General features: G+C 39.9%; 1 protein-coding gene across 1 annotated transcript in view; it reads right to left on the bottom strand.

The window, feature by feature from the left end:
• CDH13 (cadherin 13) overlaps positions 1-20,847 on the bottom strand; it is a 398,743-nt gene that overhangs the window by 84,698 nt on the left and 293,198 nt on the right. Inside the window, exon 8 of the mRNA XM_086468834.1 lies at positions 475-615. Coding sequence (XP_086324960.1) covers positions 475-615 — 141 coding nt within the window. The remainder of the gene's footprint in view (positions 1-474; positions 616-20,847) is intronic.

Genomic DNA, 20,847 nt, shown 5'->3' with positions numbered 1-20,847 from the left:
TGTAGGTTAAATTTCAAGCTTTTAAGACTAGAGCTTCCATTACAGAACTCTCAACACTACCTGTGTCTCACCGGTGAAATACTGAAGCCAGGACAGAACACGTTGCTTTCATCCATGCTCCTGACCATCAAAAGCCCTAAGCTAGAACACAGGCAAGTGAGAGGGAATTTTCTACTTTGCCCCATAGGAGCAAAAGAAGAAAGTTATCATTAGCAAACTTATTTTACAGGTTTTCATCCTGTTAGCCCATCTCTGAATGATAACTCTTGACTTAAATTTTTACCTTGTGGTTTCATTTTTGTTTTGGAAATGCTGCATACAAATTTATTAATGTAAAAGAAGAAAAGATCAGTGCCAGGAAAGCCAGTCACATTGAGCTAAAAAGATGCCTTTCTTTTCTTCCATTAAGGAACTTTTTTATATTTAGAAACAAGCTAAATGCAACTACGTGCACCACAGATGGCAAACTCTTACCTCCTTCTTGGTAAATTCTGGTGGATGGTCGTTTTTGTCATCAATAAGAATAGTGGCAGTTGCTGTGCCAGTTAGTCCCACATCAAGACCACCCATATCCTTAGCTTCTATAACCAGCTCATATTTCGGGGTTTCCATAGTCTGAAAAAATAACAGAAAAGGAAAGGTTAAAAAAAAAAACCAAAAACAAACCCAAACCAAAACCACAGCACATTACACACTAATTTTAATTCATTTTAAAATAATAAATAAAAAAATCTAAAACTCAATTTGCCTGATAAAACATAGCATAGCAACAGATCTGTTATCACAGTATTTTACCAAAATAGAAGCCCAGCTTTCTATGAGCTTCAGCTGCTACAATGGAAACTTTATTTGGAATACAGTATGAAGCAATACAGGTGAGTATTGGTAAACAGTACATAAACTATCGTGTTATTTACGGAGATTAGGAAAGAGGAAAGGAATTAAAATATACCTGCTTTTTAAAAGTAAAATCTCACTTCAGTGCACCAATATTTAGCAGCTTGCATGAGCATTATGATGGGTACATAATTAAATACTAATGTCACAATCTACATATAAATTCACTTTATTTTATTAAATCACTTTCATTCTGTGTATTAGCATTTAGAACGGTAATCTAAGATTGCTTCACTGTAAGAGACAAGAAAACAGTTTCTAATATGGGCAATAACTGCCAGTTATTGCACAAAAAAACTGTATATAGTAACATTAACAATTTACATCTATAATATCCAATTCCTATGTCATGGCTACTTATCTGACTGCCTACCTATTGTAGAACCAGACAGCAGAGGTCCATAGCAAAAGTCACCCTTAATTTCCCTCTCCTGAAAGACAGCCATAACTTAGAAAAAAAAAAATTGTGGCCACATTTCAGCAATGGGAATGTGACAGCATCTCTAATTCACCTCTCTCGCATCAGGCCTGAAAGCACATCTGTTTGCAAGCTGGACAACGGGGCAGTAATAGACCCCATCAAAGGGAGCTGTTATCAGCATCAGAACCTGCTCACATGCAACTCATAGAGAATTTTGACATGGATTTCACTGGAGACAAGACTGGGCACCTAATTAAAATGAATATTTTCCCCATTTGTATGGCTGCCTTATATGGAACCATCTGCCCAAAGACCATATGTGCTGCATCATCAGTGGAGGACACAGATGGGAAAGTGCCGCAGTCACCTTTAATACTATATGGTAAGAATACCACGCGTGCTCAGGAATGTTTTTTCAAACCTTCCTTGAAAAATAAGTTGATCTCGAGGGCAAAGTGACATAATGATGCCTGAAAGGATGGCTAAGGCACCACTGCTAGAGGGCTTTTCTTAACCTCAGACCAGCTCTATCAGCCAATTGTGTTTGCAAGAATCAAGGCTACATGTCTTTGACATCATTCATCCTATGTCCTTTATCTAACACTTTTCCAGAGAATTAACATGCAGGGAGGCAACTAATGTGAAACTCCATAGAGCAACAGAGTGATCTCAGTCTACCGCCCGTATATACTGCCTTATAAAGCAGAATCAAGGAACCTGAAGCAGGGCTTATCCCATAGCAGAGAACACAGAATCATAGAATGGTTTGGGTTGGAAGGGACCTTTAAAAGCCATCTAGTCCAGCCACCCTGCAGTGAGCAGGGACATCTTCCACTATACCAGGTTGCTCAGAGCCCCATCCAACCTGGCCTTGAATGTTTCCAGGGATGGGGCTTCTACCACCTCTCTGGCCAGCCTGTGCTAGTATCTCACTGCCCTCATTGTAAAAAATTTCTTCCTTATATCTAGCTTAAATCTGATCTCTTTTAGTTTAAAACCATTGCTCCTTGAGCTGTCGCAACAGACCCTACTAAAAAGTTTGTCCCCATCTTTTATATAAGCCCCCTTTCAGCACTGCAAGGCCGCTATAAGGTCTCCCCGGAGCCTTCTCTTCTCCAGGCTGAACAACCCCAACTCTCTCAGCCTGTCCTCACAGGGGAGCTGCTCCATTCCTCTGATCATTTTAGTGTCCCTCCTCTGGACCTGCTCCAACAGGTCCATGTCTTTCTTGTGCTGAGGACCCCAGAACTGGGTGCAGCACTCCAGGTGGGGTCTCATGAGAGCAGAGTAGAGGGGCAGACTCACCTCCCTCGACCTGCTGGCCACATTTCTTTTGATGCAGCCCAGGATACAGCCGACTTTCCAGGCTGCGAGCGCACATTACTGGTGCATGTCCAGTTTTTCATCCACCAGTACCCCCAAGTCCTTCTCCTCAGGGCTGCTCCCACTCCATTCGTCCCCAGGCCTGTATCTCGCCGTTTAAAATTTTAAAAGACTTATTTCTCATCTCTAGCTCAGCAAAGTAACCTCTGGGGTCACAATCTTCTCTGTAGCTAAGGGATTTGAAAGCATTTACTAAGTAATGCATTTTGCATTATGCATTTTCCTGGATACATCGCAACACCTTTCTTGGAGCATGTGTAAGAGGAGACCCCAATTCCTTAGTACTTAGATCTGGAAGAATTTCTAGGCCATGAGAGAAGCAACCATATCGGTTGCTCATCAGATCAGCTATTATGAAGCAATACATTTGCATGTAAAACAAATGAGTCAAGCCAAAAGATATATTTAGTTCTGAAAACATACAGACTCCTAGAAAATCAGATAGCACTGCCACGCAGGGGATACTAAGAAATGCATTTCCTTAAGTCTTACAGCATTATTCCATGAAATTAATCTCAGAAGGCAGCAGACCCAGAACAGGATTTTGATTTATAACATCATATAAATAAACGCGAAGAAATATTACTGACATGTCTCCAACACAAATTCAGATTACAGAGTGGAACAAAATTTACAGTTTTCATATATTTATTTTCTAAAATGTATTCAACTTATTAAAACCTGAATGGAGCTTCTCTCCCCTCCCCTAGATGCAACTTTTTCATTATTTTGATTAGGAAGTTGTTATTATTGTATGGAAAACTTGCAAAGTCATTTATCACCTCATGTTTATAAGCCTCTTTGCTCAGAAAGAGGCCCATTTTTACTCACAAATTGGCCTTTTTCCTTTGAAAACTGTCCCATTTTCTATTGAAAGCAAGCCCATTTACGCTAGAAATTGCGTCTACTGCAGCAGAAATTTCTGTGACAGGAGTCCAATGTTTAAGCTTGCAACGGAATGTGAAAAACATTGAATTTTGAGTAGTATTTCATATCATTATGAATACTTCACACTTTCCTGCTATGCAGCACTTTCTACATCTAGTTCTGTCATCAAATATTTGCTTTGTTAGAGAAAGCAGCTACTAACAGATCCAACCCTGAGAGCAGAGGCATGTTCCCATCAGATGCTCTCTTTACACTGGGAGATTGCATGTTTTTTTAGCATTTCTCATAGTTCTAGCCCAGTTAATTCAGGCACTAGTAGCAATTATTTGGATCTGTGCGATTTATCACACTACTGGTATATCCTGGGGCATGGGAGCAGGTATCTGTGGACAGAGCTTGGGTCCCCGTGCTCTCACTAACCCCGCTCCTCAGCGGGTGACACTAAGGGCCAGGGTCTGTGGCAGGGCATCCCCCAGGACAGGTGTTGCAGTGCAAGCTGTCACGGCAACTCCTCGTCTGCTCCTTCTTCACAGGGCTCAGGCCTTTTGCCCCAGCGCAGTCTCCCCCTGCGCTTGCTCCCATCTTGTGAGAAAGGAGGGCTCCTGGAGGGGGGGAGTGAAGGAGAAAAGCAGCCTTCCTTCACCTTCTCCACCCCTGCTACACTGTGCGGGTGAGGGATAAATGCAGGACTCACTACTGGCAGCATTTTGGGACCCCACAATCACTCAGAATGTCATCCCACTATGATGTTGCCTGTTGTTAAACCCTGGACTCTCCTTCTCAAAGCAGTGACCCTGAAGCACACTCTTGCAGAAACAATCCAATTAATTCCATTTGGATAGTGAGATGTTAGCAATATAAATATGCAACAGCTCTCAACAAAGTGGATCTACAGCTAAAAAGGATAATAGATGATTTTAATAAATGAACATTTGGTCACTGTTTGTGTGGCTTATTATTTATCAACTGTGACTTTTTGAAGTGTAACACTGTTGAGAGGGTTTGTATAATACAGCAGGAGAACCATTCCTTTCCCCATAAATTTTCACTCTAGTCATTTAGCCACGGCAGGGGTGACACTGGCAAATTGTTTGGTTTGCCCAGGAGGTGAGCTGTGAGTGTTTTTCTTTGAAGGTCCACCCACTGCCATGCTCACCTGTGTTAACACTCATCAGATTTCTCTCCCCTGCCACCTTGACATAACTGCTTCGGCACTAGTAAGCAACAAGAGGCCAGAAAGGCACTTTTTCAGATTTCAGATTCCTGACAAAGCCAGCAGGCTCACAACAGAGGCAAATAAACAGTTCAGGGCAGATACACACAGGTCAAATAAACCAAGTGATTACTTTTAGGTTTCTGCTGAATGAAACCAGATAATGATGGTTTTCTGCTGAGTTTTAATCTTTTAGTATTTCCTACAGATACTATAAAAAACTATCAGTGACTTAAGAGAAGAGAGTCGTGGCTGGTATTTCACACCACCAGCAGTTAACAGTCCAACCCTTGGTATGGGCTATCCCTTGCAGGCTACAGGCATTCATTTAAATTCAGCTGGAATTGACGGCATCCTCAGTACAGTAGGACTCAAAATGTAAGAAGGAAACAAGTGGAACTACTTGCATGATTGCAAGAAAGGTTTAGGACCCTTAAGTAGCCACTGGTGTTTTCAAACTTGTCCAAGTCCTGCATTGCCAGTTATGTACATGGACTCTCAGAGCCTTGGTATTGCTAGAACAACAACAAATCCCTTCTCTGCAACTTCAGATGTCCAAAGCTTACAGAAGTATCACCAATGTATCTCCCCTTGTTTATTTATCTGGTAAAGTAGTGCAGTCACTCAGGAAGTTGATGTTTTCACTGAGGCCTGGCTTTTTTCCTTTAGACATTCAACTTGTCTACTTTGTGGAACATCACCGCCATAGAGTCAAAGAAGAGAAGCCATTTATGTTATTTGTCTGCACTGGTGATCTCAGGAGCTTAGTGCTCCCTAGTGCACGTATCTTGTGCATGACTCAAACTGGTTGAAGATCTTAATGACTTGATAAAGATCACAAAAAGCAGCACCAAACTGAGGAACAGAAATCACATTCTGGCACTATATCAAAGAAGCCTGTCCAAGCAGTGAATGATGACAAAATCACAGAATAGTAAGAGTTCAAAAGGACCTCTGGAGATCATCTAATCCACCCACCCTGCTAAAACAGGTTCACTTACAGCAGGTCAGACAGGAACGTGTCCAGACATATTTTGAATATCTGCAGGGAAGGAGACTCCACAACCTCCTGGGCAGCCTGCTCCAGTGCTCTGCCACTCTCACAGTAAAGAAGTTTTTCCTCATGTTCAGGTGGAACTTCCTGTGCTCCAGTTTGTGGCCATTGCCTTTTGTCCTGTCACTGGGACAAAAAAGAGCCTGGCCCCATCCTCTGGACACCTCTCTTCAGATATTTACTGATTTTACTGACCCCTGGGGAACACTGCTGGTTACAGGCCTCCAGCTGGACTCTGTGCCACTGATCACAACTCTCTGAGCTCTGTCGTTCAGCCAGTTCTCAATTCACCTCACTGTCCACTCGTCTATCCCACACTTCCTAAGCTTAACTATGAGGATGTGGTGGAAGACAGTGTCAAAAGCCTTGCTGAAGTCGAGGTAGACAACACCCACTTCTTTCCCCTCATCCACCCAGCCAGTCATGCCATCATAGAAGGCTATCAGGTTGGTCAAGCGTGATTTCCCCTTGGTGATTCCATGCTGACTACTCCTGATAATCTTCTTTCCCTCCACAGGTTTAGAGATAACAGCCAGAATGAGCTGTTCCATCACTTTTCCAGGAATGGAGGTGAGGCTGACTGGTCTGTAGTTTCCTGGGTTCCCCTTCATGCCCTTTTTAAAGATTGGAGTGACATTGGCTTTCCTCCAGCCCTCAGGCACCTCTCCTATCCTCCACAACCTTTCAAAGACGATGGAGAGCGGCTTAGCAATGGCATCTACCAGCTTCCTCAGCGCTTGCGGGTGCATCCCATCGGGGCCCATGGATTTGTGAGTGCCTAGTTAGCCTACAAGATCCCTAACCCAATCCTCCACAACTAAGGGGTAGTCTTCCTTTCTCTAGACTTCTTTCCCTTCTCCTAGGGTCTGGGATTCCTGAGGACCAGCCTTAGCAGTAAAGACTGAAGCAAAGAAGGAATTCAGTAACTCTGCCTTCTCCATATCCTCTGTCACCAGGGCACCCACCTCACTCAGCAGCGGGTCCACATTTTCCCTAGTCTTCCTTTTGCCACCAACATATTTGAAAAATTGTTTATCTAGACTCAGTGGCCCTAGCTACTTTACCTTTGGTTGTGGGAGGACGTAGGAAAAAATCTAGTTTTGCTTAAATTCTGCAGCTCAAAAATTTTCGTCAGACTTTTTATTTGAATATAAAGAAAAGCAGAATAAGTAAAGCAGACTCACAAGAAAGAAGAGCATGAGAAAACTCTTGTAACAAAGACCTCTTTTTACCATTGACATCTGATAAATCTAATCTGTAAAGTTGGCATATAGATTGCACATGTATGAAAAGCACTTTGTTCTAGCTGAAAATTGAAATCCTGGTCACTATTAGAGTCTGTCAGATACAATGTACGTTGGGAATTCTATTTACTAAAATAATGCATTCTGTTTTTCCAATATAACTATCTAGTTATTTTCAGCAGATAATATTTTTCTGGAATAATTTTTTTTTTCTGGAATAAATATTTTCTGGAAGGATGCACTGTGGTGTATTTGGAAATCCATTTGTGACGCTGAAGCTAAACTAAGAAGAATTTGGATGAAGGCTTAAGAAGGCTTAATCTTCTTTGTAAGATATGAAGATGGACTGGGTTGAGAATTTTAGGCTACTTTAGTCTTATATTTAGTCTGTTATTCAAAGATGTTTAAAGAGGAGTTCGACATATTTTCTTGTATTCAAGAAAATCATAACATTGTTTTTACTACCAGCGCTTAAACAATACGTAAGGGGGTTGAAAAAGAATCATTCTGGCAAATGTAATTTCCCCTATTTGTATTTATTCACGTCGTCAGCCTGTTACCCAACTCAGTATATTTCGTAGTTTTTCTTTTAGTGAATTTTAGGATCCTGCTAAGGATTTCAGGCTGTGAATCCCTGCCTCATATCAGCACCCAGCTAAAAGCTGCAGATAGGCACCAAAGTCTGGAAAACAACAAGACTCCAGAAACCATCTCTGCAGTGTTTCCTGCTGGCTAGGTGTCCTCCCTAAAGTGCCTTTAGCTATGTCTTCACCCAGTGCCCTCCAGTCACTGTAAGACACCTACGAATTGCATGTCCAGACAAGGGCACGCTTAGTATCACAACATCCAAACCTTCATTTGGTGCTTCAATGCTCCATCAAAAAAAAAACCTGGGGCAAATAGAAAATCCCTAATTCACATAAAGTACTCAGTTACTAAGATCAAAACAAACCCTGTTTAGGAAGCAAACACCATGCAGAATGTTCAAAACTCTTGTAAGGTTTTAAGTATCCTTTCAGGCTATCTTACTACTTATTACCAATAGAGAGGTTTTTTTACTGTTTCATGGATATTAGTATTTTCTGTGACAATGCAATAATGTCTTAACTCTTCTATTTATAATTCTGTTTATAAACTATCTATTCATGCATAATACTACATCGGTAGTGTGGTACTATATCCTGGTTGTTGCTAAAGCCTTTATAATATAATGCTAACCAGAAAGAAAAATTCTTAGGATTTAAATAATTTCAGTTCGTGCTAAATAAATGCTTGTGTTCATTTAAGATGATAATTGCATATGGTATATACTGAATATGTCCTATTAAGATATAATCAATGTTCTTGCTGAGTAACAATATCAACATTGAATCTAACATTGTTCCAGAGTATGCTGTCAGGATTTGGACAAATGTAGAATAATAAAAATGAAGCAATGTGATTATTAACAGCTCTATCAGACATAATGCTTTTATAATTATCATATCAGCATTTATTTTAAATGCTAGTTGCTGCTGCGTAAAAAGGGCAATATACACAGAGGCTTTGCATTGTGAGCTTGAATTACAGTTTGATGAATACAAAAACCCAAACAATTTTGTAACGTAAATCCTCTTTAGCTCACCAATTTCCAATTTTTTATATCATAAAGGAAGGTTTACATTTTAATCACCATTATAATGTACTTCGGTTATGAAGAAAATCAATATCTATTTACTACCCACAGGGACATGCAGTTCATAGGTACATCTGGAAGAAAAAGGAAGACTAAATTTTCTCCTTCAGCTATTGCTGTTAAAAAAGGAAAGAAATTGCTCCAAAGCGCTTGATACAAATAGGTTTCCCAGCCAGAGATACTTGTTTCCCATCAAGAGGAAATCTGTAGCTATTTAATATATAGGATGTATAGGATCAAGACTTTAATTCTTCATAATGCTGACGTAACTATACGGCTGACATACATGGATACGTTTGTCACATTTTACACAGAAATACAGGAACTGTATGTGCACGTTTTCAATATTTTGTGTAAAATTATCATTTTCATTGATAGGCAAATTAGGATTTAGAGTTGCCATTGAATTTGTACCATTTTGGAGAAGGCTGCCAACCATGATGAGGTAAAAAGGTTTCCTTTGAGAAATATCAAAAATTTGCAGAGAAAAACTATTTGTTTCCTGCTTGCTGACTCACTGTGCAAACATGTGCATCTCAGCTCACATACACGAGCACCGCAGTATTTGAGCAGACATTAACTTCACTTAAGGGAGCTTCCTCACACTGAGAGTGTTATTAACAAGGAATTTCTCCTTGGGTAGAGATCACCAATTTGTAGGACAAAACAGTGATGGAAGCTGCATTTACTCTGAGATATTTCCATTTAAATTATTGTTGTAGTTAGGCTGCTACCAAAAATAAGCCCTGGGAAGAGAGTAAATATTCAGTATTCTCAACAAAGTCCTTAGTTATCACAAAAGAGGTAGCACCATTGAAGTTAGTAACTCTACACTGATGTTTTACCAGCCAAAGATATTTCCCTGACTATAATTTGTTTGGAACAGAGCGACATGTTGATCTACAACAGCTACTCACTACATGCTCATGGATTGGGAAAAGAAGTATTTTCCATGTCCACGCTGCTAAAATTATAAAGTACCAGAATAATAATTTTGAATAGGAACGGAGAATAAGAATCACAATGTCCCAAAGAAAATACTTGCTGTCAAATGTCATTAAATAGCTTTCCTTCTGGACCAATGTATGTAGTTTCTTTTCTTTTTTTTTTTTTTTTCTTTTTGGGAAAAAAATTCGGTTGTTCCTCATAATTAAACAGCACCACAGAAACCTTTCATTCCGGTGTGAAAGCATCAATTATTATGTAACTTCTCTTGCTGATTCAAGACCATTTAATCACTCTCTTATTATTACATACTCAGAGGTGTCAGGAATACAACTACCACACTCGTCTCACCCAAACCTTCTGTCAACAGCAGACAATAGCTGTAGTGAGTATCTGCTCCCCAGGACTGGGTCTGAATAAACAAACAAGAACTACATTATAGTCTATATGCAACTATAGGTCCTGATACATGCAAACATTTCCTTTGTGTTTGCATGTCACTAGGGTTGTCATTACCGCTATGCCTTTCAAAGATTGGTCTGAGTTTAAAGAACAGGTATAATCACGCTTGTGACAGACGCTCTGTGTTATATGGTAGTCCAACTGGCTACCTCAAAGCTCTCTGAGGTCTGCACACCCTTCCTGCAGGCACAGACATACCTCTCGGGAGATGGAGCATGTAATTCAGAGGCAGGTGAGTTTGGAGGTTAGGGCAGCTGTAAGCTTCTTTTGGAGTTGCTACGCATAAACATAATTTGGCCATGAAGCCTGCCCTGGTTGGAGCATCCTTTCCATCATCCATAATTCTCCACAGCTCTGACTTTTCACAGTGACATGCTGCACTAACACACCTTCCCCTGCGCTGCATATTCCAGATGTTAGCATTTCCCGTTTCACAGTGCTCACTCCAAAAAAAGAACCCTCGAACCTTGTGCATAAAATCGTTGAATCATAGAATAGTTTGGGTTGGAAGGGACACTTAAATGCCATGTAGTCCACCCCCCCTGCAGTGAGCAGGGTCATCTTCCACTATACCAGGTTGCTCGGAGCCCCATCCAACCTGACCTTGAGTGTTCCCAGGCATGGGGCTTCTCCCACCTCTCTGGGCAGCCTGTGCCAGTGTTTCACCACCTGCATTGTAAAAAGTTTCTTCCTTGTATCTAGCCTAAATCTGCCCTCTTTTAGTTTAAAACCATTAGTCCTTGTCCTATTGCAACAGACCCTGCTAAAAAGTTTGTCCCCATCTTTCATATAAGGCTCCTTTATATGCTGAAAGGCCGCAATACAGCCCTAGCACTCTGCTATACATGAAGCCCGCAGGATTCTGCCAGCTTAGTCCTTTCACGTAGCATCAAAACATTGCTGAAACTGTGGCGTTACCTCTATTCTTTACTGACTATACACCTACCAGTGTTTATATTCCAATTTTCGATGCTGGATAGAAAACATTGCGTGTTATTCACATTAATTAATTGCACCCAGATAAAAACTATGATGGAGTTGGTGGCAAATAGTTCCCCTGATGCTTAACACTTTCCAAGCCTGAATGCTGTAACAAAGCCAATAAGCAAAATCTCCCAAGGACTTTTTCATTAAAAGCAGAACATATGTAAACAGTCTGACTGACGGGTGTAGGAGTCACTATTCTCCCCAGACCTGATTAATACATTTGTAAGGGAATATTGAAACTACTATATATTCTGCCAGTTTATACTTAACTAATTTTACAAAAGTAACAGTTTGAACAGAGCATATCAAAACAGCTTTGTCTCAGCATAAATAAATGTCTGCATCAGCACACCCCGATGGATGAGGAAAGGTAAGATTTAGCTCCGCTGTCTGAACAGAACATTCAACCTGGTTGTCTCGACTGCTTCAGAAAGCACTAAACCCCAAGCTAGCTGTCAGGAGCACTCAAGATAAGAACTCCCTTCTGGATTACAGACATTTATTTCAATGAAGCTTTTTTTTCCAAATTACTATGTTTCTGTAACAAATATTCATTTTGACAAATCAATATATCTCCATAAAAACTGCTCTCCCAAAATACCCAATCAGCTCTATTTGCAGTGTTAATTATATATTTCATTTTAACAGTCACAATTTGCAATTCAAATAATCTGCAGACCAAAAGATATTTGCTGAAAAAATAGTCAAATAATTTGCAGCCATTAACATATTAGAGTTCTACAATCTGTTTGCAGACAATTTGTGAAGAGAAAGAAGGGCAAAGTTGTTCTAATAAATTATTAGTTGCAAATTATTGAATCATTCCTAGTCCCTGCCACAGGTAGAAATGACTCTATTTCAATCCAAAACCATAAAAGCAGAGACAAGTTTCTCCACACATTAACCTACCACGGTTATCAGCAGAGACAGCTTTTCAAACATCTCTATATTAGAATGCCTCTGCCAAGAGAATTCCCTAGGTATACGAAGGGTGTAAAGGTCACACAATAAGGATCAGTACGCAGAGATGAGTGAAGGTGTTCTGCTGTAACTTTAAGAGAGAAAAAATCATGAGCAATCACCAAAGCATTCAAGCCTGAAAAGATCTTCAGCCTAGCATAAATCAGCACAGCTCCACCGACTTTAAACGAGCTACCCAAGTTTATTTACACATTTATTAAGGTATAACTTGCCATGTTTATGAATGAACATGCATATATGCTTTCATGCCACAATATGAGATGCTTGTGTCTCTTGTAAGACTGACAGGTTCCCATAGATTCGCATTTAAAACAAAGTAGAACTTAGTGCAAGAGGCTGCCTTCAAAATCATCACGGCATCAAGGGCATGAGAGCCAAAGGTCCCAAAACACAACACTTTGAAAAAAAAGTCCCCAAATTCTTCAGAACAGGTGGATGACAGTAATATTGCCTGCTTCATTGCAGGTATAATCACACTGGAGTTAGGGAAACCTTGTTCATCAGTAATAGCAAGAGGGTGTATGTGCCTGTGTTTTTTTGCAACACAGACTCTGGAAATGAGTGAGAAGTTCTAGGCATTGAACCCGCTGGGGAGGGGGATCAATCCATGGTATATATATTTCATACAAAAGCAATAACGTGCGGCTGGTCAGCACTCCCCTCTGTTTGCTGGAAACAAATTGCTCTCTTAAATTGTGTGGACAGCAGCCAATGTCAGTTATCAGTGATCTCGTTGATAAACACACATGATACCTGCAGCCCTGCAACACGGGAATCCTTCACTGAGCAAAGAAACAAAAGGCTCTGTCAAGCATGCTTATCAGTGCTTGAATTTGCTCCTCCTTGAAGTCTGGATCAGGCTCAAGAAGTCCTGAAGTGTTTCCTGCAGGCTTTGGAAGAGGATACTGAACAGCTCCAAAAGGTAAATACTCCCTTTCAGGAAAGTGTGTCCCAGAAATGGCATCTCCAAAACGGTGGGGTGAGGGGGTGGGGGTGGGGGGAATAGCTGGAGTTTTATCTTCTTAAGGTGCCAAGAAATGGGTCTGAACAAGGCAGAGGTAAAACTTGATGCAGTTCAACCTAAGCTTATTCTCAATACCTCTCTTTCCTCACAAAATCAGCTCAGAACCAAGCAACAAACCAGTAACAGCTTAAAACCTGGACACTGTAGGCATCTATGCTCCTGGACTGCACTTACTAGCACAGAGTTTTGCAGGAATGCATTGCAGGAAACTAAGTGAAACCTAATGCTGATTATTTCATTGTCTGCCACCACCAAGCACTCTATCATCTCACCAGAGCTGAATTTAGATCAATCAAGTTTATACCACTGAGATCTGCCTGGATGCCAATGCAATGCTTGTACTTATCTATCACATTGTTCCAAGGCATTGCAGACCCCTACACAGTGCATTTCTACACCTTTTCATCAAACACCAAAATCTAGATGGATGTTCAGGCAAGTCAAGTTCATTTAAATGTATCCAGTTGACAGCAGCAATCCCAAAGAGAGCTGCTTGACCGCATGCCCACGCAGGGTGTGTGTATACTGCTGCTTCAGCGCTGATCAGGAAAGACCTTTTGAAGTAAATTTTCCCATTGTTTACCCTTACTGTGCTCCAGTTTGCTTCACTGACAGTGTGGCAACTGGATTTCTTTCAGCCAAAATTCAACTGGGGAATGTGCCCTGGGCATCAGCTAATTCTTTCCAGTCATCAGTGTGATTCAGTCTGGGGGACCAGATTAGAGCTGCCTGAAGTGAAAAACAGCACTGTAAGCATATGGATGTCAGGTCCTCGGCAGGAGCTATTTTGCTCTACAGATCTGCTTCTACTGGTCTACTCTATCTGCTAATGGCAGAAATAGCCTTACAATCCACAATCAACCAGACAGCTATGGATTTTGCAGTATCTAACTAGTGACAGCAACCTCTTACCCCAGACCAGGCAAGGAGACAACAGAAAGGACAAGAACTGACAGATCCCCCGAAGTTCCAAAGGCTGTGACACACCAAGCATGGCAGTTGCATGACAAGGATGAATCATCTGATAAACCATCTGATGGTAAGTGATGTAGAGGCTTTTCAAGTAGACATTTCATCCTTAACCCCAAACAGCATCTCTAGATCTACAAAAGTTGAGGATTATTCCTGTGCCTGGTTTATACTGAAGAATGTGAACAAGGCCATTTGCTCACTAAGGTCTGTGCCTGATCACTGGGAAACAGGTTTGAGGATCTTTGTACAGCAGCTGAAAATGAAAGTTTTCCTTGAGTTTCAATTTATAATCATCTAAACCAATATTCTCTGCCTAGGTAATAAAAGATAATAAGTTTTATGATACCTCCCTAATGCCAAGTCTTTATATAATCTGTTATCAAATGAATCAAAATTAAGCTTACTGGGTTAACGTCAGAAATCACATTCTCACAAATTAGGTGCATTTAGATTATATTTCCTTCCATAAACATTCCAATTCCCACAACAGAAAGCAATGTTATAAAGGTCAGGATGGAAATTGTGTTTCTGCTGTGTAATCTGCTTTGCAAATTTGTACCAGTGGTCAAAATGCCCAGAAAACTCAATTACTGACTTGCTACGACAACCGTACATCAGCAGACCTAGGCAGACAGAGGTTATTTCTAAAATTAGTACCCTAATGCAAAAAGCATATTCTATGATTCCAGATGTACAACCTTTGCCTGGTGTTTCTACTGTTCAATATGAATGGAAGCACTGCCTATTATTTCAGGCATATTATCAGGAGTATAATATTCTAGTTAAATAGGTGCATTCTAAGTTGGAGTTGGAGGGGGAAAAACCCCTCCATGTCTGTTTGAACCATTTACCATTGAAACATGGTGTTCCAATCAAAATAGTAATCTAAAGTTACTTTTAATCACTATTATCATTTTTCCTTGCACTTTAATTTTTTATGCAAATCTTATTTTAGAGTTTAGTGTTCTTTGCCAGTAATAATTCCAGGTAGTTTTTGAAATAAAGGACCCTGCTGAGAGTGTAATGAATCAGTAAATGACACTTTTGCTTTGCTCATGGACAAAAACAATTCTAGTGGCTGCATTTATACTCTCATTGGGTTATACCCGCAGAATATAAATTGATCTAATTCTAAATCATCCAAGGGAAAATGAGGTAAAATGGCTTTCAATTACACTATTGCTGTTTTACCAAAAAGCTTATCACACTATGGGGTGATAAATCAACCCCTCCATAGGATTTACTTTCTGATGAAAGATATAACAATGGAATTTTCCGTTTTAAATTTCTCCAGTCAATTTCATTCTTTTCTTACTTAATCCCACATATCTTTTTATCAGCTTCCTTTCATGATAAAAAATAATTAAATGCCTTCTTTGGAATTCCTACACTTTCTGCTTTTCTATTTTTGCTAAACTTCCATAATCCCACTTATATCTTCTAAGAGCATCCGCCAACAGAACAGCTCCCACCTACTCCTCTAAAGTCAGGCGTCTTCTTGCAACCAAACCAAGATTTCTAAGTCATTCTCACTTTCATACTTAGTCTGTCACTGCCTTGTGCAGATTTTGCACTGTAGTACAGTTCCTTTTGGTGAACGATAAGCGATGTTGTCCTGCTACAGGTTGCTCCTTTTACAAGTTTTATGTCTGTGCACTAGAACTGTGCACAGCTTCTTTCTCTAAATTGATCTTCAAAAGCTTTTCACATTCTCTATAAAGAAAAGAATAGATTTCTAATTGTGTGTTTTATTAACGATACCAAGATACAAACTAGTAATAGTACGAATTTAGTATGCAACCTAGAAGAAAACCAATAGAAAATGAACATAAAAAAGTAAGTGTGGGAGGATCATGCATGTAGAATAATTTTCCTTTCAAGGATTTTGGAAGATTCAACCAATGCATAGCTCTTTGGATAAACAGAAAATATCACTAAAAGGTATAAGCATCAGAACCCTGGTAGATACTTGCATAAAATATAGGACACATTGCTCAAATAATAAGAAATAATACTGAGGCATAAACCTGACTTCCCTTCTGTACAATCCAGCAGCTTATGTTCTTTTAAACATTTTCTGGCCCAAAATCTTGCTCAAGACCGTCTCAGTGAAATCATTTTTACTTTATAAGAAGTATGTTATACTTTAATTTATTGAAATGCCATGGTATGTGTTAAAATATTTGCCTGAAGTAATAGCATTCTCAAAAAGTAAATATTTGGCTAATTTTGTCTGTTTTGCCCCACGAAGTATCACCACGAAATATCACCAAAAAGTATCTATGTCAGGTTCCTGAGGACCTATTGTCCAGGTCTTCCTGTTCAAGGAAATATTCTGCCAGGAGGTCTGAGATGTGACAGACCTGGGATGTTTAAGATCATCCTCACCAAGAGATTAGCAAAGTTAATGGGAAAGTTCCCTTCAGCTTCAACAGGTTTGGGTGACATGTTCTTAAGGGAAGCAGACTGTACAACTACGTCCTCAGGTAGAAACACTCAGTGATGCAGTCTTCATTTGAATCATTTGCTCCTTTTAATCAGGACACTGCACTAGCAAAGGTCCTAAGAAATCTTACGCCCTCTGCTCTAACAGTGAGACATCAGTTAACATTTATAATACTGCCTTGTTGTAACTGTTTTATATCATACATGAAGTAACTTAGTAAAATGTATAGAACTGGTACAAATAAAGTTAGAGCGAGCTAAGACTGCGCAGCACATTTTGTATTAAGTATGGTACTAAAATATCCTTCATTCATGCCACTCAGCGTCAGAAATCTCTGGAGGTCTCTTGCTGTACAAAGTGGTTTTATATACAAGTTTCCTTCAGGACAATTCCCAAAACACGCTGCAAAGAAAAAAAAACAAACATTGCTAATTTGCAGAATTAAGAAAGAAATAAAGATAAGAGTTAATGACTGAGAGAAATTCACAGTTTTGTATTAAGAAAAGACAAACTGCCATTAAGTGAATGACATCTACCATCACAAAGAGGCAGAGCAGAGGTGAATATAGGAGGTAGGATACCAATGGATGCGCGGGCGAGCAGAGGTCAGGGAATCGTGATGGAGCAAGTCCGTAAAAAGTTTTGGAAACTTGAAGTCCCATTTCCAGGCAGTTCTCGTAGACTAAAAGCAGTAAAAACAATAAAGGAAAGCATGGTATGGAGGGCACTGCTAGCAGGAAAAGCAATGGGAAGAAAGAATACTTGACTCCCTTGAAGAACTGGGAAGAGACATCCATAACATTATTAAAAGAACTTTTTGCAGCTAGAAAGTGCTAAGCTGTAGCTGTACCTGTGGATCTGAGGAGCACATGGGAAGCACTGTGCCACAGGGACCGTTTTCAAAATCGCAATCCTGTCCTAGTCCCCCTGTTTCTTGCTATGAAGGTGAAGGATTAGTAGTTTCCTACTCATCCAGAAGAATATTGTGCTCCATGTGTCTATGGCACGCTCCTAAACTGTACATTTTTGCTGTCTCAGCTCTGCCAAATCCACACCCATCTGTTCTGGAGAGGTGTGTGTGCAGTGCCTGCTTACTCCTGTGTGCCTGGAGGCCTGATCCAAGCAGCCTGGGTGTCTGAAGGGATCCGTGCATCCTTGTTATTCCCCAGCATCGCATTTTAGCGTAGCTCATATGGCAGAAGACAGATACAGAACTACAGCACAGACAAATTCTGGCCATAGTCCAAATATTTTGATAAGCAAGTTTGCCCACAAGCAAGGCATGAGCTTTTAATAGCTTGAAACAAACTGGGTCAAAATCCTTTCAGTGCAGTACATCTTAGACACATGTAGATAAACGTAATTTTGTATTACCATCTGACATCTCGTAAAGATTTGCGATTATGCCAAATGAATGACTGAGGCACCTTTTCAATTCTCCACAGATTAGCATTTTCTGCGTCTAGAATGCATACCAGGGGAAGGTGTGAAACCCGCAATTCGTATTTCAAGATGTCCTTCACAGCTGTTGGACCAACAGTACATTTGATACTGACCTCAATCAGATCAAGTTCTAATTCCTGACATTTCTGAAGGTCAGAGATTATCTGTCAATTTGGAATGCCCTGCAACCTTTACTGAATCTGAGAAACCCTTATTCACACAATTAATTTATATGCACAAATCTCCTACTGAAACCAACAAATGAGTCAGAGTTGCAGGATCAGGTTCATGTCCTGGAATTACTTCAAAACATTTTTGCAAAAAGGAAATCCAAGTGGGCACAGCAACTGCAAATCTAATGGGATTTAAAGATAATTAATATTGAATACTAAAAATTAGGGTGTATAATCATAATGACAATTTAAGCTTAACGAGAGTAGCACAGTAATGAAAGTATAAAAAGCAATATCCTTTCTCTCTCTCTCAATGAAAGTGTTTGAAACTATGACTTAATACAAATCCACTATTTGAACTGAGATTAACAAATATTAGTCTCGTTATAATTTTTAATATTTTTATAAACTTTTTTTTTGAAAGGAAAGGAACAGAGAAATTTCAAATTCACAAGAAAACTGCAAAATAGAATTGGATTTTCTGCTGCCTTAAAAGCCCATCTAGGTCACTTGAGGTTAAACAGATTTGTAGAGTCAGAAACTGCTGAGTTAACATTACAATGAACAGAACTGATTGGAAGGGAGGCTACAAGTAAAACAATTAGCTTAATAAATAGATGGAGAAGACACTTTTAAAATTATTTCAAAATTGCCTTTGTCAAATGTTCAGCGCCTTAAGCCTGGTAAGATCTTGTTTATTGAAGCAGGAACGCAATTACTGGTGAAAATGTAAAATAAAATTTATATTAGATATGCATTAATTTATTAAAGCAGAACTATGGCACACAAATGAAAGTAAAGCAGGATAAAAAAACCAGCATCTACGCTTCTCTCTCTGGGAATTCAAAGTCTGGCAACAGATTATCAAGGCGGAATTCAGTTATGTTCCAGTGTTCTCCCTCTCCCCAAGCTTTGCCTTCTCTGCATCTATCCCTGTTTCAAAAATGTTTCAAAGACACTGAATGAGAAACTCGCACATTCAGCCGTGCTTCCTGTCAGGAGGGATATCACAATGGGAGACAAAATTGAGCAAGGTTATCTCTCCACGGGGGTGAAACTGTCTGCAGTTCTCCAGGCTTGACGAGGAAATGCTGAGTGAAATGCATGATTCTCAACTAATAATGGTATACACAACATGTTAAAAACTGTCTGTAAGGTCTGAATGTGCCCTGGAGCATAGTGTGTCCCAGGATGGATGCGTTACACTTTCTTGGGACTTAGAAATGCAATGAACTCACCTATTAAGATCGAGAAAAAGAAAAACTTTCCTTAATAAACAGTTAAGTTGGCAGCTTGAACTATCCCAGTGCCTCAGGATGGGGACCACAAGAAGAGTGCATTAGGAACTCGCACTGCTGCCTGACGATTGCTCCAGTGGAGTCTAGTCTGGAGGCGTGCTAAACTGTGTGTAGGGCACGTGGAGCTTTGCCTGGGACAAGTCATGTTATCTGCTTAAAAATGTCTTTTTGTGAAGGAGGACCTACAAGAGGGTGTCAGAGGATAATGCGTTTGGACTCCACTGATTTCCCTGGATCTAACGGTTTGCCCTGTTTGTAGGACAGGGTAGGTACAACGGGTTTATAATATCCACGGAGTTTATCAGACACATTCTCTTTTTCGGTGTATTCTGATTCCAGGTGGTGAAGAACAGCACCAAATAACACCCATTTTAGTAGGCATTCAGATCACTCCTCACCTTGAGTGGACCATGGAACTGCACCCACATGGAGATAACGAACACCTTGTTATTTGGTACATAGTGCATAAATTCATAATGAAAATTTTCCCTTACAGTAGTTAGGAGAGGAGTACTTTAAAGGAAAATACTACAGCATAAAGAAAGGAAAATACACCTTAAGGTACTTCCTAAATAATAGCAAATTACATTTTTTGATCAGTCCTTGTAGAATGAAGGGTTGAGTTTAATCAATAATTTTGAGATATGGTTTCAGAGAATCAAAGCATTTCAACCAGAGTTTTATACAGCTGAGACATTCCTCCATCAGTATTAAAACTAGACAGTTGATCGTATCTGTTAGATGGAATATAACTTCTCCAAAACAGCCATACATTAAAAGAGCATTGAATTCTGCCCCTAAAGTTTGTTTTCAGATGCCCTCTTTACCAGAGGTCAACATATTTGGTCCTGACACTGTCCAGAGTAGCACTGGGTAATTATTATGAAGAAAATATATCTCTCCCCCTGCAGGGATCAAAAGAAATACTACAGTATCTTTGGCTTTAATGTAAGTGGTAGCATTTTTGCCAGCAATTCCAGAAAAAATTGGCTACTAATAAAGTTACCTCCAAATATAACGCTCTCCATAAGGGAAACTATTGCAATGTGCAGTGAGGACTCAGCCAGGATGGCTTAGGATCCACTCGGGAAGCTAAATCCAGCAGGCACCTAACTTTTGCCTTCTCATGTACGCACTGTTGGTATGAACTGCACACGGGCTGCTAGTGTAAGGTACCCAGTGCCTGACAAATTCATGTGCTGTTGTTCTGTTCCCTCATTTCCCACGTAAACAAGCTACCAGGAAATGCAATTTGTTCATTATTATACAACAAGATCTCTTAATTACATGCTAAAAAGGGACAGAAGAAAGCCTATCAAGAAATCCACACTTAGAGTGAAC

Source organism: Leptosomus discolor, chromosome 8 (genome assembly GCF_034619465.1).
Source record: "Leptosomus discolor isolate bLepDis1 chromosome 8, bLepDis1.hap2, whole genome shotgun sequence".
Lineage (NCBI taxonomy): Eukaryota > Metazoa > Chordata > Aves > Leptosomiformes > Leptosomidae > Leptosomus > Leptosomus discolor.
This window is presented reverse-complemented; position numbering and strand designations above follow the sequence as displayed.